This window comes from Myotis myotis, unplaced genomic scaffold, assembly GCF_014108235.1.
Source record: "Myotis myotis isolate mMyoMyo1 unplaced genomic scaffold, mMyoMyo1.p scaffold_m19_p_8, whole genome shotgun sequence".
In the NCBI taxonomy this organism is placed as follows: domain Eukaryota; kingdom Metazoa; phylum Chordata; class Mammalia; order Chiroptera; family Vespertilionidae; genus Myotis; species Myotis myotis.
The window spans coordinates 36,245,956-36,272,742 of NW_023416390.1; the positions used below are offsets into that span (position 1 = coordinate 36,245,956).

Sequence of the window (26,787 nt, forward strand, 5' to 3'; positions counted from 1 at the left end):
TCTCGGGGGAACCACGGACACGGCCCGCGCGCTCCCCCGCTGTCCCCGCCTCCCTCACGCAGTGGACAGATTCACTGGAGCTACAGGGCCCCCAAGTCCTCAAGGAGGGGAGGAGCGCCGAGTGGCCCTGGTTGCACCCCGCGCCCCGCCCCACCCCCGGGCTCCCCCTCCCACCCTGAGCGCCCCTCCCTTGTATTCCCCTCCCCTCCTCGCTCCCTGGCCGCCGAGGGGCCGGGCCGGGCCGGGCCGGGGGAGGCGCCGAGCCGGGACTGCGCGCTCGCCCGCTGCGCTCTGGGCGGCCCGACCCAGCAGCCGGTCCTCGAGCCCCGCGCGCCCTGCGCCGCCTCCGGCTTTTGTTGTCTCCGCCGCCGTCTGCGACCGCGAGCCGCGTGCCGGGACCTTGGCTCTGCCCTTCGCGGGCCGGGGCTGCGCGGGCCCCACCGGATCCAAGAGAGGCGCGGCAGGCGACTGGGGTCGCCGCGGCCCCGCCATGGAGCTCCGGGCCGGAGGCTGGTGGCTGCTGTGCGCGGCCGCTGCGCTGGCCTCCTGCGCCCGCGGGGACCCTGCCAGCAAGAGCCGAAGCTGCAGCGAAGTCCGCCAGATCTACGGCGCCAAGGGCTTCAGCTTGAGCGATGTGCCCCAGGCGGAGATCTCGGGTGAGTGAGGGCTGCGGGCCCTGGACCCCGGCGCGTCCGGGTTTCCTTGCTTACCCACGTTGGCCGTGCGCGGCCACTCGCCCCGGGTGCCCGAATCCCGCCGCCTGCGCCCGGCCGCCGAGTTCCGAGGAGCCCCCTGTGCCTCCCTCACCCGCATCCCCTTGGGCCCTCGCCTCCGAGCCCCTGCCCCCTCTCTCAGTCCCGTCTCCAGCGCTCCGCTCTGTCGCCACCAGCACCAAACAGGCTCTCCAGCTCCTTCCCGTGGAGTTGTCCTCGCAGGGCTGTGGCCGGGCGCCCCCGGCACGGTGCCCCCCTGTTCGGCCAGGGCTCCAGCGGGGCGTCTTCGGCCACCGGCTCGGCCCAGCCGGCGGCGGGACTGGAGTGGGCTGTAGGGGCGAAGTTGAAGGTGGCCTGAGGCTAGGAACTCCCACTCAACTGTGCGGGCCTCTCTGGGAGCGCCTCGAGGTGGGCTGGGGATTCCCGCGGGGTCCCCAGCAAAGGCTGCCTGAAGGCGGTAGGGTGGGGGATCTGTGCCTTGGGGAGCAGGAATCTGCCTGCCAGAGATTCTTTCCCGGAAACTTGTGCCCACCTGGCATGCCCGCCTGCCTAGCACTCTGAACCACTGCCCAAGGATTCCAGCTGCAGGTGGTCAGCATTTTGGATCTCGCTCAGGGGCCATGTCATTTCTTTGTAAGAGCATGGACCCTCCCAGGTGGCCTCAGCCCCGCAGCTGCCAGACAGCCCTGCCCATCCCCTCCCTGCTGGATTCTGAGGAGCTTTGCAGAGGCAATGCATGTGAAGGTGGGAGATGGAGTAGTGTACTAAGGACCTCCCAGACTCCAGACTTCATCCTCAAATTAAACTGCCCCGCGTGCCTCACAGACTGGGGTGGGCGAGGCAGGTAAGGGCCATATTCAAACAGTGAGATGGGAGACATGAACCGGCCACGTCCACAGGAATGCTGAACGAGAGAGGAGTGCATCAGTATGAGGGGTGGGTCCGTGGCCCTGCCTTACCTGGGGGGTAGGGGGATAGCCAGGCCCTGAAGGGGTGGGCACACTGAAGGCTGCCTTGAGAGACCCCCCTCCCCAAAAGGGGCCTCCCTCCCCAGTACCCGGAGCCAGCACAGACCCTCTACACAGTTTGGTTCATGCTCCACACACCCCCACCCCACCCGCGCGGGCACACACACACACCCCCACACACACCACCACTCCTCCTACACACACAGGGGAACTTTTGCCTGGATGTCCCTGGCCTTCCTGTTGGACCCCTCCTCAGACACTAGGGTCTCTGCACCCACCCAGCCCCAAATCTTGGACAGAAGCCTTCTCCACTGCCCTCCTCCACATGTCCACTCCCACTCAGCCATTGTGTCCTTGGGGTCCATCCTAAACTTGCTCACATCCACAGGCCTCCATCCTAGTTAGGCCGAGAGACAGAGTGGCAAGGTTTGGGTGGCTGCCAAGGGCTAGGAGAGAACTCGGAAACTGGAGAGGCCGAGGTGGGGGTGGAGGGCTGGGTATCGTCCCTCCGTGGGCTGGGGGATGCAGTGAGTAGGATGAGAATAAGCAAAGTGCATTGCTGTGGGTGTGATGGGTGGAGGCGGGGCCCTGTCCATCCAGCCGGGGGAGTGCGGTGACCCAGCAGCTGTCCAAGCATTGCCCAGGCCAAGGTTTCAGGCACCACCCTCCTCTGGGTCTGGAATGCCAGCGACCATGACCTCCCTACCAGTGCCCCTGGCTCCTCCATCAGGAGAGCTGCTTTGCTAAGCCCCCTCCCCAAATCGCCCCCCCCCCGCCCCCACCCCAGGAGCTCTACAACTCCAGAGTGCCCAACAGGGTCCAGGCACCGAGGAGAGTGCCAGCCAGCACCACGTGGGACGAAAGAAACAGTGACCTCCCAAGGCAGCAGCCACCAGTCCTGTCCCCTCCTGCTCCTTGTGACTCAGCCGGGCCTCCGTGGACCGGGTGCCCTCTGCTGGCCCCTTGGCAGCACGCTGTTCTTGGGGAGCTCTGCTATATACATAGGTTCCCTCTCCTGCAGGGCAATAGCCAGACTTCGCTAGCATGGCAACCCACTCAGCTGGCCCAGGTCACGCAGGGTGGAGACTCGGTGCCCCCTGTGGTTGGAGGGGAGGGAGGGCAGCCTTGGGTCTGGGGTGGCCTCTCAGCCACTGCCCAAGGGAGCAGAATTGGTGGTGGGCTCTAAGAGGAGATTGTGTGGGTTTGGGGACTGCTGGTCCCAGTGGTGGTGAAGATGGCTGTCAGCCCATTTTACAGGTGGGAGGCAGGCCTGGGGGACACACAGCCCAGGCGGCCCTCCCTCAGGCCGGAGTGCTGCACAGAAGCCAGGGCTGTGAGCAGGGCCAGGCTGGAGCCCTCTGCGGTGCTGAATCACGAATGCACACTGGCAGGTTTTGCCTCTGGTCCCCAGATGTTTCCTGAGCACCTGCCTGGCCTCCCGACGCTTGGCACAATGTGTTGTGTGTCTCTCTGCCCCTTCACTGGGGTCCTGGGGTTAGGGAGCACGGGTCTGCATACTCCCCTGTTGTAGCCACAGAACCTGGTCCATCTCCTGGGGTCAAGAAGGTTCTGGTTGAACATTCACTGGGGACTCATGCCTGTCCTGCTGTGGGCCAGGCTCTGCGGAGCAGGGGCAGGGGACTCTCAGTGCCAGATGAGGCCTGGCCACTGCTCCTTGGCCCCAGGGTTGGGACTGCCTGCCAGTAGGGGTGAGCATCAACAGGCCCCTTAGCAGAAACCTTTGCTTCTCTGTGTCCACTCTGACCACCTGACTGGTGGGCACAGGTTCTGCGGAGGGCTACTCGGAAGCCCTGGGCATTCCCCACACTTCCTAGAGCCAACCCTGAGTCTGTCCCTCAGCCATGATCACTGGAGCTCTTGCAGGCCACCTGGGACACCGCCTATCCCCAAACCAGAGGTTCTGTGTCCCCCGTCCTCTTCAGAAGGCAGAAGCCCACTGTGTGCCTAGCGTGGATCCTCAAGGTGGTCTGTGCCTCTGGCTCTGCCTCGCTCTCTCTCTCCCCGCCATTCAAGGAGCTGAGGTTTCATCATCCCCAGCATGGGGGCAGGGCTTGAAGGGGTACGGGGGGGGGGGGGGGGCAGGGGAGCCAGGATCTGACAGGGCCACCTGCGTGATGCAATGGCCTGGGCCCCTTGCTGGAGCCTCTGTGCTGGACACAGCACCTGCTCCTCTGAGAGGTGGGGCATCCCCTGGGCCTGGATTCAGATGCAGGCCCTGCCACACTGTCCTCCCACCCGCTCAGCTCTCTGTGCCTATTTCTGTACATGTGACAATGGTAATAGTCTCAACGATCCCTGAAGGTTGTGGGAGGGGGGACATGCTGCCTGGGCACTACGTGGGCACCCCGGGCCACATCCCCCACCTTGTTCCTCCCTGGAGTCTGCAGAGGTCACCCAGACCCCCCGGTGACAGTGTGTCTGTCGCCCTTGAGACAAGCCCTCACTGTGATCCAGACTCGAGGAATCGAGTCTAGTTAGTGCACCAGGTGAGGGTCTTAGTGCCTCACCTGCTTTACAGATGAGGAAACCGAAGCTCAGAGGAACCACATTACTTCCTTCACAGCCCACGTGGAGCTCTGAGGTCCAGAGCCCAGTCTGCTGACCTAAGGCCTGTGGCATCAATGGCTGCCCAGTCCCAGCCCCGAGGCCTGAAATGGGGGCTTGCAGCCAGACCACTCTCTTGTTGGCCCCGAGTTGTTAGACTGTGTCAGAATAGTCTAAACTCTCCCCTGCGACCCCTCCTAGCGCCAGCCCCACCCGGCCTCCCTGTCCCAGACCTGCCCCCACCCAGCCTGACACATAGCTGGGCCTTGCCATCCTATGCCTCCGCCCACTGCCCCAGGGTGCCCATCCAGTGAAGGCTGGCTCTTCGGTGGCCCTAGGACCTGCTGCTCCAGTCCTGCTAAGGAGGGCTGCTTCTGAGCACCAGGGATCTGAGTCAGGTAACCCGGTTACAGAAAGGATGTCCTGGCTGTGTGCTCTTGGCCATCTAGGGGAAGCCCCATGTGTCCCCAGCACCAGGCTGGGCCAAGTCCCCCGGGAATCATGGACAAACTTCTTGTGCAGGAGCAGGCAAGCCTAGGAGACGGTGGTCATTTTGTTGGTACACTGGCTGCACTAATTAGAAACAGTGCCAGCCTGTGGTTGGCAGGCCGCAGGCTAAGGAGGCCTCCTGGAGAGGGGCTGGGGACACGTGGGCTGGGCTTCAGAGCCAGGAGGAGAGCGCAATGGGTGTGTGGGTGTACTCACGCCTTTGCTTGGGCTCCCACGCACATGGGCACAGGGTTGGCCTGGCTGGCCCTGGCTAGAGAAACAGGCCAGGAGAGGGGCTTGCCGAGACCACCTGGCACCAGTGTCTGCCCTGCCCAGTCCTAGACCTGCCTAGGTAGTGACAAGTTCGACATCTCTACCGGAAGCCAGGTCCTCCTCCCCCAGGCCCGACTTGGTTCAGCGGGATTTCACACTGAGACTCGAGACCCGTATCAGAGCCTGGAAGGCATCTGGCCGGCTGCCTGCTCCCAACCCCTGCCCAAGTAATGCCTCTGTGCCCAGCACCAGGTACCAGCCCCAATCGTGTCTAACTGTCAACATAGCCCTGTGGGGTCAGGTCACTGCCCACAGCCTCAGGAGGGTGAGGGTGCCAGCCCAGGGCCACCCACCCCGGCTCCCGGCTCCTCATCCATATGCCAGCTGGCAGACTTTCTTGCCTGTGTGTGTTTAGGAACAGGCCTGAGCAGGTGCCCTGAGCTGCCTGACGTCTCTTGGGGGTGGGGGCGGTGCAGTGGGGGGATGCTGAAGTCTTTCACCCTCCCTTCTCCAGGCCTCTCCCCCTTCCCAGGTGGGAGCACATGGCAGCCAGGAGTGAGATGCAGGCTGGCCTGTTTTCCCACACAGTGGACGCTAGGCTCCAGAGTCAGGGCCCAGGCCTCCAGCCCCGTCAGGGAATGGGACGCAGGGGAACTCAGGGTGTGAGGGGCTCACACCTAGTCTCTCCAGGCAGGAATTCTGGAATCCTAGGTGGGTCTGGGAGCTTCTGGGAGTTCAGGCAAACCTTACCCCTTCCCCTCATCTGCCTATGGCCTCAGCATCATCTCCGGCCGGCTCCTGGCTGGCCCACCTTCCTGGCACATGCACCTCCTTCCGCCAACTGGGTCCTCCTCATGCCTCCTCCCTTGGGACTTGGCCCTGTTTCCCAGCTTCCCCAGGCATCCCCAACACATGCACCCTGCGGGCTCTACCTCCTGGGGTGCTCCCCAAGTCTGGGGAGTAGGTATGCTGAGTGCCTCCCTGTGCCAGGCCTGGGCCCGGTGCCAGGGGTCGGGAGTGTGGTAGCTTCCTCAGGCTGCCAGAATAGACACCACAGACCAGGCGGCTTACACAACACAAGTGTGTTATCTCACAGCTCATAGCCTGGGAGTCCAAGATCAAGGTGCCGGGCCTCCCCAGCTTCCGGAGGCTGCCGTCGTCTTGGCGTTCCTTCCTTGGCTTCACCTTCACATGGTGTTCACCTTGTGTCTGCCTTCAGACCTCTCTTTGTGAAAATAAGGACACCAATCCTACCGAAGGGGCCCACTCAATTCCTGTATGACCTGACCTTAACTTGTTCCATCTGCAAGGACCCCATATTCAAGTGAGGTCACCTTCTGAGGTCCTGGGGGCCATGACCCTAATGCACACTTCCTGTGGGTGGGGAGCACACTTCCTGTGGGTGGTGGGTGGAGAGTGTGGCCACTGAGAACTTAATGACGGTGGCCCCTGAAGACAGCGCCATGCCTCCCGAGTCTGCCAGGGGCTCAGTCCTGGCGTCAGACAGCATGGTGGTCAGAGCATCCCCTGGCCCCCCGAAGGCTTCTGGGCACAGCCCTGGCCTGGGTGGCCTCAGCTTCAGGCTTTTGTGCTGCCACTTAGTCCTTGGCTACCCCCTGCCCCTGTGGGTCTCAGCTTTTCCATTCTTGTCAAAGTGTGTGGGGGTGAGGTGGCGCTCACTCTGGTGTTCAGAGGCTGGTAACTGTTGGCCCAACCCACATTCTTGTGGCCTGTCCGGGAACCAGGGTGGGCAATGCGGGGCCAGCCTTAGGACCCTTGTGGGGATCAGGTGGCCCCTGGCTGGGATCGGCGCCGGTGGCTCCGTTGTGCCTTGGACAGGCTCAGGGTCTTCACCTGCAAGCAGAAGGGCCTCCAAGCAGGGGACACGGTGTGCAGAACAGGTATTGAGCCCCAGGTGGACTTCAGGCAGGCAGGGGGTTGAGGGGCCTGGAGGCGGGACGTGATGTGGAGAGGGAGAGGAGGGAGGCACCCAGTAGCATGGGGAAGCTCGCTGCTCATTTGTGCTAAATGCTCCCTGGGTTCTGGAGGCTTGGCTGGGTGACAGGGCAGCCCCGGGGGGCTCCATCAATCTTATTCCCTCACCACCTGCTCTGACCTAAGTCCCCAAGAGGCCCGGGGCCCTGCCCGATACCCCTGCTATGTCTCAGAAGACACATGACCAACAGAGGAGGGAACCAGGCTGTTTGCAGACTGGCCTGAGGACCCAGGTGGAGGCCAGGAGGCAGACAGAATACCAGCAAGCAGTGCTGCGTGGCTGGTGCTAGGTGAAGACTCCCCAGCCATATCTCGAGACAGGGATCTGGGTGCAGGCGAGGCCCAGGGCCCAGCCAGTGGACAGGGCAGCCATAGCAGGGTCTGGGACCGGTAAGGGGAGGTCCTTCAGGAGCCCCAGCTCTGGGCCCCTTCATCCCCTCTCCTCTTTCCTACCTGCCAGGGCTACCCTAGAGCTGGCCAAAGCCTCAGTCCCAGACCCTGCCTCTTTCAGCCAAGCCCTGACCTCCTATGGCCCCTTGCCTGCAGGTTCCTCCCAGACTCCCAGAGTGAGCAGGATTGGGGGTGTCAGTAGGGCACACTGAGTACCATCTGGTCTAACTACTTAGTGTGCAGATGGAGAAACTGAGTCCCAGAAGGAGGTCCCCAGGGCTCAGAGCCTACCCATCAAGCAAGTGGCTTCTCCCTCATTACCGCACTGCCCCAAGCCAGGCCCTGCCACCTCCGTGCTGAGTGAGTCACTCTTGCCCTGACCCAGGTTTGCCCCAAGTGTCTGGTGTGGGCACCAGGTGATGGTGCCAGCACTGAGAGGGAGGAGTGGGTGGAGGCAAGGCCATGCACGCCTGCCTTGTTTCGAGACTGGGGGGCATCCACATGAGCTGTCCTGAAGGGGTTGGATATGTGGTCCTGAGTGCAGAGGGAGGGCTGGCCAGGTTGGTAGGTATAGGACGCTCATCTATCCATCCACCTATCCATTCATCCACCCATCCATCCATCTATCCACCTACTTACCCACCCATCCACCCACTATGTGCTCACCCTCTGCTCACCTCTGTGGGACACACAGATGAGAAGCCATGGTCCCTCCCTCCCGGAAGATGAGTCTAGTGAGAAACTCAGTTGGGCTGCTAAGCCCTCCCAAACCCAGCAGTGCAGGGCCCAGCAGGCACTGTCTGTGTCCTAAGCCTCTTCTACACTTGGCTGGATGGCCCTGGATTGGGCTGCAGACCAGCATGTCTCCCTCCGAGGTGGGCAGCAAGGCCCTGGCAGGTCCACCTGGAGGTGACAGTGGCCCCGAGTCTACCTTGGGGCCACATGTTCTGGGCTCATCATCAATCAATGCCTAAATCTGTGGAGGTGTGTGGCCTGTGCACACCCTCAGACAACATCCTCAACATGGAGGACCTCTGTCAGGGCCTGTGGGTGGCCATCCAGGTCCATCCTGTGTCTAAACATATCCTCAATGCCTAGGGCCACCTGTAGCCATCAGGGCCCCTATGGTGAGCCATATGTGCTGTCCGAGTACACCCTCAAGCCTTTCGGGCCCTGAGTGCACACCCCACCCTCCTGTGACCACTGCCAGGCTCTGGGGAGAAAGATGATGCCACCCGCTGCGAGCGTTGGCTCAGGCGCTCACTGGCGTTTCCAGTTGTCATGGAGTGTGGGACACACTGGACCAACAGAGGTATTTTAAAGGGACAAGACTCTTAAAAATTCAGCCACACATCCCTGGTCCCTTTCCTGGGCCTGGTGGGGGCTACACACAGGACATTCCAGGTGTCTTGACATCTTCCCTTGGAGTGACCTAACACCCAAATGGATATATTATATCTCCATTTTTTTTTTCTAACATCTAACTGAAAGCTACATATCCTGTTACTATTAACAAGGCACAGTGGCATTTCGGTGTCTGGGACTTGGTCACCAATAGGAACCGCGGAGACTTCCCTGTCCCTTCAGCTTTGTAACAGATGGCTCAAAATACCACTTACACTTGCCACAGCTCTGAGATTCTAATCAGTGGGAGACCTGCTACAGGAAAGCTCTGTGGCCCAGGTCACATTTATGAAGGTACCTGATAACTGCCACACTGCTCCTGGCTTCTTTCGTGACCCTCTGCATAATGTGTCACTTCCATCACAGTATTCCGAGAAGGGGCCTGCAGGCGTGGGCCCAGGAGTAGCTGGTGGAGCCCCGGTGTCTGCACCCAAGGACCCTGGGACCAGGACAGAAGTAGAAAGGGTCTCCAGGCATTTGGGGCCAAGTGGGAGCCTGGCCTGCAGGTAGAGTGATGGGGATGAGGAAAGGTCCTGTCTCTGAATCCCTCAGTAGGTATTCCTAGAGCTCCTACTGTGTGCCAGGTGCTGTTCTTTGTGCTGAAATGCAGCCACAAACAATGCACAGGGATCAGGCAAGAATCAGAAATCTCACAAGCTGTGGCTTTGCTGACTACAATGACCAGTGACATTTGTTAGAAGAGAAATAATGTATGAATTAAGACAAGTGCGTGGGGGTTTGCAATCACACTCTCTGTCCCCTTCACTGCCGGGCTGTAGAGCTAAGACCCGTCCCCACCTGGGAAGGGGGCTGGGCCCCAAGCATGGCTTAGCTGCTCTTGCGGCGAGCTGTGGCCTTGCCCTGTCCTTGGTGAGCACTTGACATGCACAGAAAAGTAGGGAAGGCCCTAGCCAGTTTGCTCAGTGGCTAGAGCATCAGCCCATGGACTGAAGGGTCACGGGTTCAATTCCAGTCAAGGGCACATACCTTGGTTGCAGGCTCAATCCCCCTGCCCCCACCAACCCTCCCCCGGGCCCGGTCAGAGTGCATGCAGGAGGCAACCAATCTATGTGTCCCTCTCACAATCAATATTTCTCTCTGTGTGTCTCCCTCATTTCCACTCTCTCTCTAAAAAAAAAAAAAAAAAAAAAAAAATGGAAAAAATATCCTTGGGTGAGAATTAACAAAACTAAAATGTAGGGAAGGCTGGAGGGCTGCTCTGAGGAGGTAGCATCAGAGCCAAAGGGAGGGAGGGAGGAGCTCTGAGGGAGGCCACCTGCTGGGCTACCTGGCAGGCCATGCCCCTGGCCCAGGGCCAGTCATTCTCACTGGCAGTCATCTTAGAAAAGAGGTGGATCCCCAGAGGAAGCCCCAATCTGCCCTGCTGCACCCAGCCAGCCTGTGGAGTTAAGGCGCTCCCACGACACTCACTGGCTGTGTGACCTTGAGCTGATTGCTGAACTGCTCTTGCCTCGATGTCCTTTTCTGTGAATTGGGGTAGGTAGCCGCACCTGCCTCCTGGAGTGGGCTGCTCCTCGCCGTGCCAGCTCAGAATGCATGCTACCCAGAGCGGCGTGGAGTTGGGAGCAGCTGTCGGAGAGACAGCCCGCTTTCTCTTCCAGAGGCGGCTGTGGGGAAGGGTGCCTGCTGGTGGGGAGGGGCCAGCCTGCACCTGGCAGAGCTGAGGAGCCATACTGTGGGTGTGAGGACTGGAGGGAGGTCCAGGCTGGAGGGGAGGACTGCCCTTGGGTACCCAGTAATGCTTCCAGGGTGTGGCCATCCGTGGTATCTCTGTTCCTGCTTGGCTGGCCCTGGCCCTGGGAAGTTAGGAATTTTGGGAAGGATTGGCCAAGGCCCCTCCTGGAGGGGTGGCCCACAGTGAGGGAGTACTCCCCCCAGCACAGAGCCCTGCCACCAGTCAGGAGGGGCTCTCGGGCAGATTTGGAGAATGGCACTGGGTTTTAGACGGGAGCCTTAGACAGAGGCCCCAGAAGATGTTGCAGGGCCTATGGAGAGGTGAGAGGGGGACAGGAGACAGTGTCAGGGGGACCCCACATGTGGTCGAGCCTGGGGGTCTGGCAACCTGATTCAGAGGAGTCATATGGGCCTGGTCATTGTCCCTCTGGCTTCTCTGGGTATGGGGCTGGCTCCATCGCTTCAGCTATCTGCTGTAGGTCTGACGGCCCCCGGGCTGTCTGTATGGGGTCCCGGTGCCACTCTGCCTGCTGGGAGTGGCTGGGCAGGGTGGGGGCCAAGACATGGTACCCAGGGCAGCAGATCTCTGAATCCTTAGAGACTTAGCCCAGTAGATGGTGCTCCAGCTTGACCATCCCAAGGAGATGAGCTAGAGAAGTCAGGGAATGAGACGGTCTTCACATTCCTACCTGCCCCCAGGACTCACAACAGGTCCCACCTCTAGGGAGCCGGGCAAGCAGGGTGACTCCATGGGATGGGTGCTCATGTGTGTGCCCACAAGTGACGATGGAGGCCTTTGTGACTTCAGTCAGGGTTCTCCCCATACTCTACCTCAGGCTGTCAGATTTAGCAGATAAGACCACAGATTACAGTTAAATTGGCATTTCCAGACAGACTGAATAATTCTGGGGTATATGTCCTGAAATTAATTTCAAATACACAGCAAATAAAATTTTAGCATAAGTATGCTCTCATATTTAGTATAAGTATACCCCAAATATTTGGAGTGAGGTTGTTTGCTTTTTTGGTGGTAAAATATACGTAACAAAATTTACCCTCTTTTTTTTTTTTTTAATATATTTTATTGATTCTTTACAGAGAGGAAGAGAGAGAGACAGAGAGTCAGAAACATCGATGAGAGAGAAACATCGATCAGCTGCCTCCTGCACACCTCCTACTGGGGATGTGCCCGCAACCCAGGTACATGCCCCTGACCGGAATCGAACCTGGGACCTTTCAGTCCGCAGGCCGACGCTCTATCGACTGAGCCAAACCGGTTTCGGCAAAATTTACCCTCTTAACCATTTCTAGGTACACAGTTGATTGGCAGTAAGCATATTCACATCGTGCAGCCATCACCACCACATCCCAGAGCTTTCCCATCTACCCCAAAGGACACTGTCCCCATTAAACACCCACTCCCCTCTCTTCCCCCAGCCCCTGGCGCCCACCCTCACACAAGCAGAATTCACAGTGTGCGTCATTCCTTCTGATGGGCACGGTGTTTCGGAGTCTATCGGGCCGTAGCGTTTGTCAGTGCTTCCGTTCTTGTTGAATAATTCCTGTTGTGTGGACAAGTTGCATTTTGTTTATCACGCATCCATCAGTGGACGCCCATTTCCACATTTGGTTCTTGTGAATAATGCTATTATGAACAGGGGTGTACGAGGTTCTGTTGAAGTCCCTGCTTTCCATTCTTTTGGGCCAATTCCTTTTACACTAAAAGATAATGCATCATTTTTCTGAAATTGCCATCTAACCGTGTCCTGTCCTGTACCTGTAGTGCCCCCCCCCCCCAGTCTTGCCTGCAGGGCTGGGCTCCCCGCTGGGCATCCATACACCTGAGAGCTGGGTGCGTGCTAGAGAGGGCCTGCTGCCTGGGTGGCCATGCTGAGTCAGTGGCAGGAGCCCTTCTGCCAAGAGCCCGCCTCTCCAGGAGGCATCTGCAGCTTGCTTAGCGGAGGTGTCTGCCTGCCTGCTCAGGAATTCCCCTGGGACTGGAATCCAAGGACAAGGTGGGAGGCCAGGATTGTTCAGCTGTGCTGGGCCCTGTCCCCGTCCACTCCAAGCTGAGTGACATCCCATGCCACTTTAGCTGCCTTGGCTGGCTCTGTTATGTTAGAAGAGGAAAGAGGAATCACTGAAGATTAAATGATTCGGAAACCTGGAGATGGCTGAGACCCTCACATAGCACATAGGGAGCCCTCCATCTCTGCAGGGGTAGGACCTCGGCCAGGCCTCTGTGACAGGAAGAGACGCCTCATGGGGTGGGAACTTACCCTGTAGGTTCCTTCACAACCTCACTGCTGGTTGTCATGCTGCCTCTGGGGAGGGGTCACAGGTCAGGGAGGTGCCAGTTTCTGGGGAGAAGTCTAAGACTGCGTTTTGGGGCCATGAAAATGTTATGTTGTTTCCCTTAAATGCCAGCACTGGGCAAAAATTCTGTATAGTTTCTTTATACATGTTTATTTATGCTGCATCAGCTCTGGCCTGGGTGCTGGGCAGAGTCCAGAGGAGGGAAGGGGAGTCTCCACAGCAGGCAGAGCAGTGCCTCCTGTCAGGACTCAGGGAGGGCTGCAAGGGAGGGCAGGTGCTTTGTGCCAGAGGGTCCTGGGAAGGCTTCCTGGAGGAGGGGAGAGTGACTGGGCCTTGAAAGAGGACGGGGCAAGGGGGAAGGGCGTGTGAGATGGAGGTGTTAGCCGAAGCAGCAAGTGGGGGTGACTGCTCTGGGGCTGGCATGCCTGGCTGGAGGCCTGCCCTAGGGGCTCCCTTGGTGGCACCGGAGGCTCTTCTTTGTGTTCTGGCCCAGCTGAGAGTCGGCACCAGCTCTGCCTGCTTGGCGTTCTCAGGGTGGATGGATGGGCCTGCACTGCGTCTTTGTGGGGAACGTGGCTGAGGGGATCCGAGCTGCAGCATCCCCCACTGCTAGTAAAAGGATGTCCCCTTTGGACAAGGCAGAGGGGCAGCACCAGTCCCTCCCTGGGCCTCCTCAGCTGCCCCCAGGCCCTAGCAGTGGGGGGAGGGGAAGCTAGATGGGAGAGCTGTGAGGGGTAAGCGTGTAGACCTGTTCCAGACAGGTGCCCCCCACAAGCACAGCTTGGGCAGGGCTGAGCTTGGCCTGGGGCAAGGCTTCTAGGGAGCATCTCAGGCCCAGGACCCTCTCCAAGACCTGGGGTCACGGGTGCCGCCGTTGCAAACCCAGAGTCCCCTTGGTCCCTTACTTATCCCGAGGCCACAGCACTGCTCATGAACCCTGAAGCAGCTGTGGAGAGGCAAGGGAGGGGGCCCCACCTCTCAGCCAGAGCTGTGACCAGGCCCACATTTCTTGGGGCCCACACCTCACCTGGTATCCCCTGAGGAGGAGCCAGGCAGCACAGAGCACATGAGCTACCTGGCAAAACCCTTCTTCCAGGGCCTTAGGTGTTGTGTCCTTCCTTGGCGAGGGCACTTTGCTCAAGAGCGGCCTGTCCAGCAAGTCTCTCCGTGTCCGCATGTGCATGTGGCTGAGGGGGTACACACACTGGGCCGCTGCACTGCGGGGGGGTGGCTCAGCCGGTGAGCAGAAGGTTTTCTCCAGTGGGGCTGTCAGGTACAGTGAAGGCAAGGGCAGGGCTGGGGCTACAGGGAGTGGAGGGTATTGATGGGAGCCATCATGAGGTCCAGGGAGGGGCCCAGGTGTGGGAGGGTGGCCTAGGAGGTGGGGGCTGAGCCAGGGGAGACTGTGGTCAAGTGGGGTTTAGTATTTCCTGAGGGAAGCAGATCCAGGACCTCGGGATGGAGGCTTAGGTCATGGAAGTGAGAGACTGGCGGTGGCCTTTGAGTACCCAGACAGCAGAGGGGATCTGGTCCTTGTCAATGGGAGAGGGGACTCCCAGGTGGTCAGATACCACTCTCCATCCAGGAGAGAAACTTGACATCACCCACCCCCCAGCCTCATCAGCATCCCTGAATGGACCCTGGGTCCTTTGAGCACAGGGCACCCCGTGCAAGCTGTTTCAGAGGGGGACAGAGGGGAGGGGCCTGTCCTCCAGCCAGATGGGAAGCAGCACCCAGGAGGGGCTCTGCTGCTTGCCCCAGTGGGCACCTGGTAGTCTCAGGGCTGAGGGAAGCGAGTGGTTGTGGGCTGCTGCCAAGCAGGCGGCAGGAGGGGGCGCGGGGCAGGCTGGTGGCGAGAACGCAGCGGGCGGGGCTGCGGGAGGAGGCGCGTCCCCGCGGGGAGCCGCCCTCGCCGCGCGCGCTAGTGCGGCTGCGGTGCTGCCCTGGCGGTGGTCGCATAGTCCTGATCCCTCGTCCTCCTGCCCTGGCCTGCTCCGGCTTCTCTCCTCCAAGCCGGGTCCTGCGCCTCTGCCTTTCCCGCCGGACCTCTAGACCCCCATCTACCCGCACCCGGAGTCGCGCGCGTTTCCCCCGGAACATCACCGCCGCCGCCGTTGGAGCCGCAGCCACCACCGCCGCCGGAAGGATTTTAGGACTAAGGCTTGGGTGGCATCCACGGAGCTGGGATCCAAGCTGGGGGACCCCGCCGGGGCCCCAGCCTACCATCCACCACATAGCCATTTCCATCTCCGCGTTCCAGTGCATCCCCATCCCCAGGCGCGCCACCACCGCCGTCACTCCCTCCTCGCCATCCTCATCTCCAGCACTCTGGCCCCATCACCACCTCCTCAGCCCCACCGCAGCCCATGCTACCACACCCTCACCCTGCCACCGCTCATCTTGGCCCTCCTCTGTGTCCCCGTCCTTTCTCCACCCTTGTCCCCATCATGAGCCCCCTCGCCCCTCTCCACACCCCTTGGATCTCTCCATCCTCCCTGCACCCCATCACCAACCATTCTCTCCATCAGTAACCCACCTTTACCCCATCCCCATGGCCCTCTGCGCCAGTATCCCCGTAGTGTCCCGCCACCCCTCTCACCCCCTTCCCCTGCTCCCCAGTAGCCTGCCGCAGCCCCCTTACTGCATCAAGCCCCCCTTCCTCTTCTGTCAAACCCATCCTTCTTCCCTTCCAGTGCTGCAGCCCCTTCGAGCCCCCTTTCCAGCCACCCCCTCCCCATGCCTGCCGCACCCACTGCGGCAAGCCCCTTCCCTGCCAATCGCTTCGCTCTCCTCCCCTCCCCCTGCCTACCGCAGCCCCTACGGCGTCCCCCCTCCCCTCCCTGCCGCAGCCCCGCACGCCCTCCACCTTGCGCCACCTCGCCCACTGCACCAGCACCCCCTTCTCCCTGCGCCAAGAGCACAGCCGCATCTCTAGACCCCCTCGCGTCCTCTCCGGCTCCGAGGCGTGAGGTCCTCCGTACCCGGCCTGCGGCCAGTGACCGGCATCAGGGCGCCTGGAACCCCCATGCGCTGGCGACCAGGGTCAGCCCAGGGCCGCCCGGCCTTTGTTAGGCTACCTGCAACGCAGCCAGGGCCAGTCTCGCGCTTGTCGCCCTCCGCCCTGCGGCAGCAGGAGCCCCTCATGGGCTTGGGGGGCGGACCCCTCCTACCCAGCGCAGATGCGTCCGACAGTCCCAGTGTGTGATGGAGGCTCCGCATCGGTGGCAGAGGGGCTCCTTGGTGACGCTGTCATTTGGCTGAAATGGTGGAGGGGCTTTGTTTGGGGTGGTGGGTGAAGTGGTGGATGAGGGGCAGGAAAGGGTGCTGGGAGCTGAGGGGGAGGGGCTATTGCCACAGTTGCTGTGTTAGTAAGAGGGAGGGTAGAAATGTCCTCTCCCAGGTGGGTCTGAGGCTACCCTCATGGAGGGGCATGGGGACTGGCCAGGGCCAAAGGTGAGGTGGGGGAGGGTGGCAGAGAGAAGAAAAGAAGGTCTGGAGCTGGGCGGTGGGCAGTGCCCAGGGAGCCTCCATCCTTTGTCCAGTGCCCTGGCCCAGCAGGCTGGTGGACATGCCAGGAGGATCCGCCGCTCCTGGAGCTGGGTGGGGTCCAGGAGCAGGAGTGGGCATGGGGCAGTTGTCCAGAGAAGCCCCTTGCTTGGGGAAGCTTTCTGCACCCCTGGCTGAATTCAGCCATCCAAGCCTGCTGTAGGGCCCAGAACTGAGTAGGGGGTGGGGGGAGCCCTGCCTGCTTTTCCACACCAGAGATGCCCTGAATTAGAGACGCGGTGGCTGGGTCAGTGGCTGCAGAGCATCTGGGCTGTGGCTTTAAAGGTGATTGAGCTGTAGTCTGCACACCCGAGTGAGCCGTGGAAGCTTCTGGAGAGATGGGCTTGGTGTGGCACCATCATCCCCCTGGGGGATGGGGACACCTTTTAGAGGCTGTCAGTGCCCTAAGACAGGAGGGCTGGGAGCTGTGTCAGCAGGTGGCAGGAGGGTGTGATGCCTACGGACTGATGGGGGTTGGTAAGGAGAAGCCGGAGTCGGGGGTGGCCCCAGGAGTCTGAACCCCAGCCAGAGAAGTCATTGCAGGTATTTTAACTGAGGAGCAGGATGGGCAGTCTGGGAGTTGGGGGCCTGAAACAACAGCCCTCTCCTCTCCCCCCAAAAAACCTGGGATCGGGGGAGGAGGAAGTGTTCCACAGACTGAGGGAAGGGAGAGTTCTGGAAGGATGTAGCCAGCTGTCAAGAACCCAGCAAAGGGAGCTGGCAGAAAGGAAGGAGGCTCGCTGGCCAGCTCAGGGAGCAGCCTCAGTGCCCCGGGAGGGATCAGTGGGGAGGGAAAGGCCGAGTTGTGGGGAGCAGGGTGGCCGAGAGAGGTAGACTTGGAAGCTTCAGAGTGGATTGCGGGGGGAGCAGGACCAGACCCCTGACCTGGTCCTCACCCTTCTCCAAGAATCGGGCTGAGAGAAGACGTAGGTGTTGGGAGTAGAAAGGTTTGGAATGGCAAGTGGAGAACCCCTCAGTCTGCCTTGCACACCTCCAAGGTCAGGGAGCTCATCCCTTCTGGCAGACCACCCCCCAGCACTACTTGGCTCTGACCAGGAGGGGCAGGCTTGCATGGCAGGAGGGTGCCCTGCAGAGCCTGCCTCTGCCAACCTGAAGTCCAGGGCCAACGGATGACCTACACTCAGGCCAAGAGGGGCCAGGGCTGGACATAGGGGAAGAGCAAAGCCTCTGTGCCTTGACTGCCAGCCCTGAGCGGGCTGGGAGGACCGCCTCGGCCCAGCCTGCCTGGGGGCCTCAGGCCGGTGCCCGAGCTCTGGCTCCGTGTCTTCACTCCCGTGTGTGTCCGAGGAGGGAGGGAGGGACGGGGGCTGTGCTGGGGCTGCCGGAACAGCGCGGTCACTGGCGGCTGGGCGAGGTGGCCAGGCAAGGCCATGGGGCCAGCTCACGGCTGTGAGCGGTGGGTGGGCTAACAGTGCCAAGTGACCCTCAGAGCCTTCCCTGAGGGAGTTCCCGTGTCTGGTGTCTTGTACTCGCTTCTTGTGGACTCAGCCTCTCTCTCTGCTGTCTACATAAATGTGGGGTTTCAGGAAAGGGTGGGTGACCACCAGGGGACCAGGAGGATTCTGGAGGGAGGTCAGCCAGCCCAGGATGCTGCTGCCCCTCTGGCCTATGAGTGCATATGCCTTTGCAGCCCACCCGTCCGAAGAACTACATCCAAAGAGCCCACTGCTCCCGGACCCAGCCAGCCTGGCCTGAGTACCCATCACAGCTGAGCCCAGGCTGGCAACTGTTCTTCCCTCTCCCCCAGGGCATGCCCCCATCTCATCTCTACCCCCAGCACCACCAGGAGACTGATGGTTCTGAGCAGCAGGTGCCAAAGGGTGCTCTCCTGGTCCCTATTGTTAGGGAGGCTGGCAGAATGGGGTCCTCTGGTCAGCATGGGGTGAGGGGTTCAGGTTCCTCCTGATTGGGTGCACACAGCCCCATTCTGCCCTCTGGGAGACAGCTCGGTATCTGCCCTGCTCTGCCGGCTGGGACTCCTGGGGAGAGGGCCCTGGGCTCTGTATCCTGCCCCTGCTGGCCAGGGTCTTGGTCCACACATCAGTCAGCAACAGCAGCTGAGAGGGAAGGGCGGTAGCTGGGAATGTGCTCATGTCCAGCCCTCCCTGCCTGGAGGTGCCTGTCCCCCCATGGAAGGAGGACAGGGATGGGGCACCTCCTCTCTGCCAGGCCCTGGGGAGCCAGGCTTCATGTCTTGCCCCAACTGACTCCCAGGAGACCTGAACAGCCTCATTCACCCTGGGGGCCGGGTTCCAGACCTCTGACTTTGCACCCCCACAGGCCTGGGGTTCTCCAAGGTGTGGGCACACAAGTGATCTTGCTGCTGCATCTGTCTGTCAGCACTGACCCAAGGTGGGGCCACAGCCCCTCAGATGGGCCTGCTGGGATCACTTCCAGGTTCTTCCTCTCCCCCTGCCCAGGCTTCTGTCCAGCTCATGCCCTGGGCCAGGTCCTGACTTCAGGTCACCTGGGAGCCCCCACCTCAGGACCCTGGAAGCCCTGCCCCCACCCCAGAGCTGTGCACAGGGGGACCCCTGACCCCTGCTCCACCCAGCCTGTGCCCAGGTCAGACCCTGCCTGCATTCCACTCCAGCCCAGCCCAGGTTGGCACCAGGTCCTGTGGGAGTAAATGGGCTGGGAAGGGGGCTATGAGTAGGGGGTGGGGCTAGTGGGGCTTTGGGGTGCCTCAGTGGGTGTGAGGACCTGCAGCCTGAGCCACCTGGTCCTGATACCTAATATTTGCCAGTCTCAGTTTCCTGGTCTGTGAAATGGGATCCCAGCACCCACCTCAAAACCATAGTTGTTATAAAACTAGGACTAGCACATTTTTAAAGGCACAGTGTTCCCTCTCCCTCGATTGGCCCTCCCTGCCAGGCTGTGCTGACTCAGCCTGTCCTTGACCGGCCAGGGAACCTGGACAGGCATTGCTGTGAACAGCACTGCCAGGGAGTCGATTCTAACCTTCAGCACCAGGGGTGATGGGTCGCTGAGGGTGCAGGAGAGGGGACAGACACTGAAGGGGGTACAAGTCCTGCTCGACGGGGATGACTCACATCAGGCCCTCCAGCAGACTTGTTCCCCAGCCCTGTCCTGCCCTGGGTAGTCTGCACCCTTTGGAGCCAGTCCCTCTGGCAGCCCAGAACTGTCTGCCACCAGGCACCCCCATAGTAGGGCGGGTCCACCCAGGCCTGCTGTTCAGTGGGACCTTGAGCCCCAGGTGGTGTTGGGGGAGGAGGCTGAGGCTGCTCTGCCTGCCCCTCCAGGATCCCCTTTTCACTCCCCATCCTCAGCCTGGGCCCAGGCAGGCGAGGGACACGAGGCAGGTGGAAAGCCTCCTCTAGTGAGCTTTGAGTCTGGCAGCCCATCCCCACCCCCACACACAGGACCTCAGGCCACTCTGTGCTGGGGTACAGAGGTGACTTGAGCTGCTCCCAGCCCTGGATGGCCCCCCGCCTCAGTGCATGGGGGCAGCAGGGTGGGGATGACACCAACATCGTACCCTGGGCTCAGTCTTCGGCACACCTGCTTTGTGCCCATACCCACCAGGTTCTCCCAGGAGGGCCTATAGGTGAGGGCCTGCAAAGGAAGGTCTGGGGTTTGCACAGGCCACTCAGGCCCCACCCTGCCCCCATCTACCTTCACCCAGGCACCAGCACCTGAGCTGTGCCCACTCTGGGGCCTGCCATCCACACCCACTGCCCAGGAGATCCCACCAGGCTGAGGCCAGTTCTGGTCCCACGTCTGCCTCACCCTGGGTCCATGCCCCCTGGCCTCCCACCCCTCCTGTGTCTCACACAGTACCCCCATCCCCCTCCCCGCAGGTGAGCACCTGCGGATCTGCCCCCAGGGCTACACCTGCTGCACCAGCGAGATGGAGGAGAACCTGGCCAACCGCAGCCGTGCTGAGCTGGAGACGGCGCTCCTGGACAGCAGCCGCACCCTGCAGGCCACACTGGCAGCTCAGCTGCGCAGCTTCGACGGTGAGTGGGACCCAGGGCTTAGGGACCGCAGGACACCGAACCAGTGTCCTGGAGGAGCTGGGGGGTCTCACTTGGTGAAGGGGAGTCAGAGGGGGGATGGGGTGGCACTTTGGGGTTGGGTCTTGGATTTGGGGGTCCCAGTAGCAGAAGGCTACCTGCATGCAGGGACCTATGAGCCCAAGAGTCTGAGGCCTCTGCACCCACCATGGTGAACACAGCCCAGCGCGCATGCATGTTCAGGGGTGTGGAACCATCCTTTCCATCAGGCCCTCAGAAGGGAGTTCCTCTGCCCTTGAGGTGGCTCCTTTCATAGGTGGTGCCCTTCTGAGACCAGCCTTGTGCTTGCCACCAGGTGGCGTGGAAGCAGGGAGCTCAGTGTGAGGGTTAAGATTGGGCCTGGGCAGCGGGGGCTGGGGCAGAGTGCTGGGCCTGCCTGGGGTGGTGGCAGAAAGAGCTTGGCAGGTTCCTCATTCATTCCGAGTCCCTCACAGGCAGAGAACCGAGGGCCCTAACCAATGAATGTCAAGACAACATGATGATGCCTAAGTGGGAGCACTAGGGGGTGTCCCCAGGAAGTGGCCTCTGGACTGAGATCTCTGTGGAAGGAGAAGGCACTGGGCAGTGCTGGAGTGAGGGGGCAGCAAGCCTGAGCAGAAAGATCTAGGGGCCCGAGTGGCTTTCGTCCAAGACCTGTGGATCTTAGCTCCTGGACTCCTGTCCACAATAGCTGGCCTCATAGACTCCAGGGAGCCAGGGACCCCGAGGTCATCTCCACATGCCTGCTGGTCCTGGCCAACTTTAATTGGCCTCAGCTCGTTACGGCCCACCTGTTCCTGTTGGGTCGACCACACTATCCTTGCCTCGGATGATGAGCCTCTGAGAAAGCCTTCCCCCGCCACCTGGGGAGGGGCGGGTGGGACGTGAACGGAAAACCCAGCACTCCTGGGTCTGTCCTGTGTGTGTGTCAGGGGCGGGGGAACCCTGTGTGTGGGGACCTCACGGCCGCCTCCCCGTGCCCAGATCACTTCCAGCACCTGCTGAACGACTCGGAGCGGGCGCTGCAGGACACCTTCCCCAGCGCCTTCGGGGAGCTGTACACACAGAACGCCAAGGCCTTTCGGGACCTATACACGGAGCTGCGCCTCTACTACCGAGGGGCCAACCTGCACCTGGAGGATGCACTGGCTGAGTTCTGGGCCCGCCTGCTGGAGCGCCTCTTCAGGCAACTGCACCCTCAACTGCTGCTGCCTGACGACTACCTGGACTGCCTGGGCAAGCAGGCCGAGCCCCTGCGGCCCTTTGGGGATGCCCCTCGAGAGCTGCGCCTGAGGGCCACCCGCGCCTTCGTAGCCACACGCTCCTTCGTGCAGGGCCTGGGCGTGGCTGGCGATGTGGTCCGGAAGGTGGCCCAGGTGCGCCCAGCTGCCTAGGGCTCTCAGAAGCCCCTCGGGGACCCAAGCCCTGCCCCACTGCTTCAAATCCCATCCCCCTGGGCCTCTGGGCCACCTCCTGATCCTGGGTTGCTGCCCAGGGACCTTCCGACAGCACATCAGAAGACGTGAGCTCCACTCTGGGCAACCCACCCACTGTCTAGTCCTTGGCCGGGCTGGGTGCCAGGGAAGGACAGCAAGAAGGGTCTAGGGTTGATGCTGATCCAGCCGAAGGGGTCAGGAGGACAGGAGACTAGAGCGACATGTGCCTTGAGGCCAGAGCAGGCTGGGGCCCGAGGCCATGCAGACCAGCGGGTGCCTTGCCCCATTGGGCAGCCCATGTCAGACCCACCTGATAATAGGTGTGGGAGAGCATTAGTCTCACAGCCCTGGGTGTGAGCCACTTCCCCCTGCAGCTGGGGTCCTTAGCACGCCACCCCTCAGCCCTGACTCTGGTCCTCTCATCTGCATGGCACTTGTGTTCCAGAAGGGCTTCCCTGGGAGGGCTAGTGACACAGTGTGCCAGGGAGGTGAGTGCCCCCATGGCCAGCACCCTCTTGGGAAGAGATAGGACCCCCGAGAAGGGCCAGGCCAGGCCCCACTGTGGTTGGAGCAGAACTGAGGCCACCTGACTACCATCCAGAGCCCCCACCCTGGGACTTCTTGGGGGGCTGGGCACCCACCACAAGGTGCTGAGGCTGCTTTGGCTCTCCAGGTGCCCTTGGGCCCTGAGTGCTCGCGGGCCATCATGAAGCTACTGTACTGCGCACACTGCCTGGGGGTCCCCGGCGCCCGGCCCTGCCCCGACTACTGCCGCAACGTACTCAAGGGCTGCCTGGCCAACCAGGCCGACCTGGACGCCGAGTGGAGGAACCTTCTGGGTGAGCCCTCACTGCCGCCACCTGCCAACGGGGCCAGGGCCCTGGGAGGCAGGTGGTCCTCGGGGTCAAGGGACAAGGATTCCTTCTGAATGCCTGGGTGGAGTGTGACACAGGCAGTTTCGTGGGAGGGAGCCCTGTGGAGTCATAGTTCCTGCCCTTCCCCACTGGGCAAGTGCCCCAACATGCACATATGCCAGCATGTATTGACACAATGGGCTAACACATGCATGAGCTAACATGTATGTTGCTGATATGTGGGTCAGTGGCATGCACATGTGCTGACATGTAGTGGGACAATAGGTACCTGCTAACGTGCACATGTGCTAGCATGGTGTGGGTGAACAAGGGCACATGCCGACACACATGCACTGATATATGCTCATATGGAGCCAGCATGCATCCATATAAATATGTGTGAGCTGACATGTACCTGAACTGAAGTGTGGTAGGCCAGTGCGGTATGTACATGTCAACATGTATGAGCTTGCATGCATTGACATAAGGTGGGGCAGCATGCAGACATACAAACTGCCTGTGTGTGCCCACGCCTGTGCCAGACTCCATGGTGCTCATCACCGACAAGTTCTGGGGCCCCGCGGGCGCAGAGAACGTCATCGGCAGCGTGCATTTGTGGCTGGCGGAGGCCATCAACGCCCTCCAGGACAACAGAGACACGCTCACAGCCAAGGTGCGGGCAGGAGGGTGTGGTCAGCATGGGAGGGGTGTCCCAGACATGGCCTTGTGCCCCTCCAGGACCCCTGTGGTCTCCCTCCAGGTCATCCAGGGCTGCGGGAACCCCAAGGTGAACCCTCACAGCCCCGGGTCTGAGGAGAAGCGGCCACGGGGCAAGCTGGCACTGCAGGAGAAGCCACCTACAGGCGTGTTGGAGAAGCTGGTGAGTGGCCCCTCAGCCGGCCAGGCCCTGGGGGATGGGGGAGGGGAGGGCAGGCTGGGCCAGGGCCCCCAGTGGCCTGACTGTTGCCCTGCAGGTCTCTGAGGCCAAAGCCCGGCTCCGCGATGCCCAGGACTTCTGGATCAGCCTCCCAGGGACACTGTGCAGTGAGAAGATGGCCATGAGTGCCTCCAGTGACGACCGCTGCTGGAACGGGATGGCCAAGGGCCGGTAGGTGCCACCTGGCTGACCACAGGTCGTCCCTCCCGTGAGTTCTCAGTGGGCCCATTGTCTAGCCTGAGGCACTAGGTGCTGTGTGGTGCACAGGGCTATGCCTCACCTGGGACACACAGCAGACACAGAAAGCTGGGACGAGGGCCAAATCCTTCTCCTAAGCCAACTCCTCGCCCCACACACCATGCAGTATGCCCACACCCCACTGCTGTGGGGCCTTCATGGGCTTCTGTTGGTGCCTGAAGGCCACTGGGAGGGGGTCTCAGATGTGCCACCACCTGGGCGGGAGGAGGGGAGTGCTTGGGTAGTGCCGCTTTGCAGGGACTTGGGCAGTCACCCAGGGCTGCCCTCCTGGCCCCAGGTACCTCCCTGAGGTGATGGGTGATGGCCTGGCCAACCAGATCAACAACCCCGAGGTGGAGGTGGACATCACCAAGCCCGACATGACCATCCGTCAGCAGATCATGCAGCTGAAGATCATGACCAACCGGCTGCGCAGTGCCTACAATGGCGAGGACGCAGACTTCCAGGACGCCAGTGAGGGCCAGGCACCAGGCTGGGGGTGGGGACTATGCCGGGGGCTGAGGGCCATGGGGGTGCCATGAAGCCCCACCCCACTGCAGAAGGGTGCAGGGGAGGGACCCTCCCAGTCCCTGAGCCTCCAGTGGCTCTGAGGGCACTGCTGCTGCCCAACCCCTTACATGTCTCCAGGCATACTTGAGACCTGGCCAGGATGTCCATTCAGCCTTGGCAAACCAAGGCAGTGCAAGCTGCCCTGGGCAGGATGCCGCCTAGCATGGGAGGCCCACACGCAGGAACACTGCACCTGTGGTCCCCAGGGCGAGGTTGGCCTGCCCGAACCTCCTTTCCTCCCCAGGTGACGATGGCAGCAGCAGCTCAGGTAGTGGGGACGGCTGCCCCGAAGACATCTGCGGCCGGAGGGTCAACAAGAAGAGCTCCAGCTCACGGACAACCCTGACCCACGCCCTCCCCGGCCTGTCGGAGCGGGAGGGCCAGAAGACCTCAGCCACAGGCTGCCCCCAGCCCTGCATGGCCCTCCTGGTCCTCCTCCTCATCCTGCTTCTCTCAGTGGCCAGGCCCCGGTGGCGGTAACTGCTCCCAGCCCCTGGGACTGAGGCCAAGGACTGACTTTGCCAAAACACGAACAGACAATATTTAATTCCCCTCGTCGTAGAGGCCCAGGGCAGGACAGAGAGGGACAGCGGGGGACTGCTGTCTTGACGCACTGGGGGCAGGGTGAGTGGCGCTGACCCCACAGGCCTGGCTTTGCCATCACCCTGGCTCTTAATTTTGTGTGAGGCCCTCAGGTCAGCTGGGAACAATGTCCCCAAAAGCCATGTATTTCAGGGACCTTCCATGGGCCCAGGATCTGAGCTTGCCCCTGCTCACCCAGACCTGGGGGCCCTCCCTCCTGGGCCCCAGTCTGCCCACAAGCCTCTCCCCAGCTCCCTGCACCATCACCGACCAGTGCCAGGGCCTGTGGGGAGGCACCCTGAGCCTGTGCCTTCCTCTTCTGCCTCCTTCCATGACAACTAGGGGTTCCAGATGTCAGAAAGTGGGACCCACCCCTCAGTGCCCCAAGAATCCCCAAGAGGGCGTCAGGGCTTCCACCACCTGAGACCTTGAGGGCCTTTGAGATTATGCATGAGCCCCTCATATGCAGCCAGGCCTCCACCCGTGATGCCATAGGCCCCCCAGAACCCTGAGTCAGGTGAGCCTGTCTGGCGAGGTGCTGCTGGTCCCTGCAGACCTCCTTGCCGAAGACCAGCTTCAGGGGCCTCAGATGTGCCATGAGCAGCAGCTGGCACAGCCATGCATCCTGGGCTCTGCTCTCAGTTGTCTGTGGGTGAGCTTGCTGCTCCTGGCCATCCCAGAAGAGCAAGCTGGGGCCCTCCGCAAAGGTGAGCCTCCCCTTCACACATGGGCTGGGTCCACAGCCTGCATAAGGACTTTAAGATGTGGGAGGAGTAACCTGGCCACTATCCTCCCTCCTGTCCCCACCCAGGGCCAAGGCCAGGGGCCAGCTCAGGGTAACATAGGCCAGGGCTGGAGGCAACCCATGGCCATCACCTGGCCACAGGGATGCTGAGTGGCAGGTGAAACTTCAGCTCAGGGCCAGTGAGCCCTGGCACTGCAGGTCAGAGGGACGCCTAGGTCCCTCCTTCGACCCTGCCAGCTGCAGGGAGCCTGGGGGAGCTTTGACAGTTAAGGGCTTTTCCAGATGTGCAGATATGTACAGATGTTTCTCACCCATGTTCACTGGGAGCTTTCTCAGCTCCTCCCAAATAGCTTTTGAAGTATGACCTCCTGAGGGCCCAGGATCTGGGTGTACACCCTGTTCATACAGGCCTGGGGGCCCTCCTTCCTCAGCCGCAGCTGCTGCTGGCTCTGGGGAGAGGGCTGGCACCCTGCCTGAGAGGGGCTCAGGCAAGGAAAAGGTGGGCCTGGAGGGTCTGGGGGAGGTGGAGCCAGCATGGGCAGGGACAGCCACCCTAGCCAGTGCCAGCGTCCCGAGCAGGCTGCTTAGCACCGCTTTGCTTTCCCTTGAGGCCTTGGGGAGGCCCCTGGCTGCTGGTCAGGGCCCCTGGCACCGTTCTCGGTGTGTTAGGTCCAGGCCTCCAGCCGAGCTCCACCAGGTAGCCCAGTCCCATAGGCACGTTCACCCCATGCTAACCCTGAAGTGTTGGGGTGAGGACTGGGCCCAGGGCTTCCTTCCCTGTGGGCGAGGGCCAGCCGGACTCAGGATTTGGACAGTGACTGTGGTGTGCCAGGATGGTGCCCTTGTGCTGCATGGGATGGCCCAATGGGGCCTGTGCTGTCCTCACCTCACATGGGTCTCTGGAAGAACTGGCCAGGCAGTTGCCAGGCCTGCTGTGTCCTGCCGTGTGGTGTCAGCTGGTGACATATGTTCCTGTGTCCTTGTATGAATAAAAGGCTGGAGACCTTGTGTGGCTGCTGTGATCCCTCCCTGCAC

At 61.4% G+C, this 26,787-nt stretch overlaps 1 protein-coding gene across 1 annotated transcript; it reads left to right on the forward strand.

Moving 5' to 3' along the window:
* Positions 1 to 214: 214 nt before the first annotated feature.
* On the forward strand, positions 215 to 26,760 carry GPC1 (glypican 1). The gene is made up of 9 exons (XM_036319416.1): positions 215 to 656; positions 20,197 to 20,355; positions 21,376 to 21,767; positions 22,501 to 22,666; positions 23,224 to 23,354; positions 23,442 to 23,561; positions 23,656 to 23,789; positions 24,154 to 24,329; positions 24,670 to 26,760. Exons 1-9 carry the CDS (start codon positions 491 to 493, stop codon positions 24,903 to 24,905), a joined length of 1,680 nt encoding a protein of 559 aa, XP_036175309.1. The 5' UTR covers positions 215 to 490; the 3' UTR covers positions 24,906 to 26,760.
* Positions 26,761 to 26,787: the final 27 nt, after the last annotated feature.

What these genes read in the sequence shown, in the direction of transcription:
- GPC1 (XM_036319416.1), top strand. Translation starts at nt 491, where the DNA reads ATGGAGCTCCGGGCCGGAGGCTGGTGGCTGCTGTGCGCGGCCGCTGCG. An exon ending in CAGGCGTGTTGGAGAAGCTG is followed by an intron (nt 23,562 to 23,655) that starts GTGAGTGGCCCC and finishes GTTGCCCTGCAG; the next exon opens with GTCTCTGAGGCCAAAGCCCG. An exon ending in CGCAGACTTCCAGGACGCCA is followed by an intron (nt 24,330 to 24,669) that starts GTGAGGGCCAGG and finishes TTTCCTCCCCAG; the next exon opens with GTGACGATGGCAGCAGCAGC.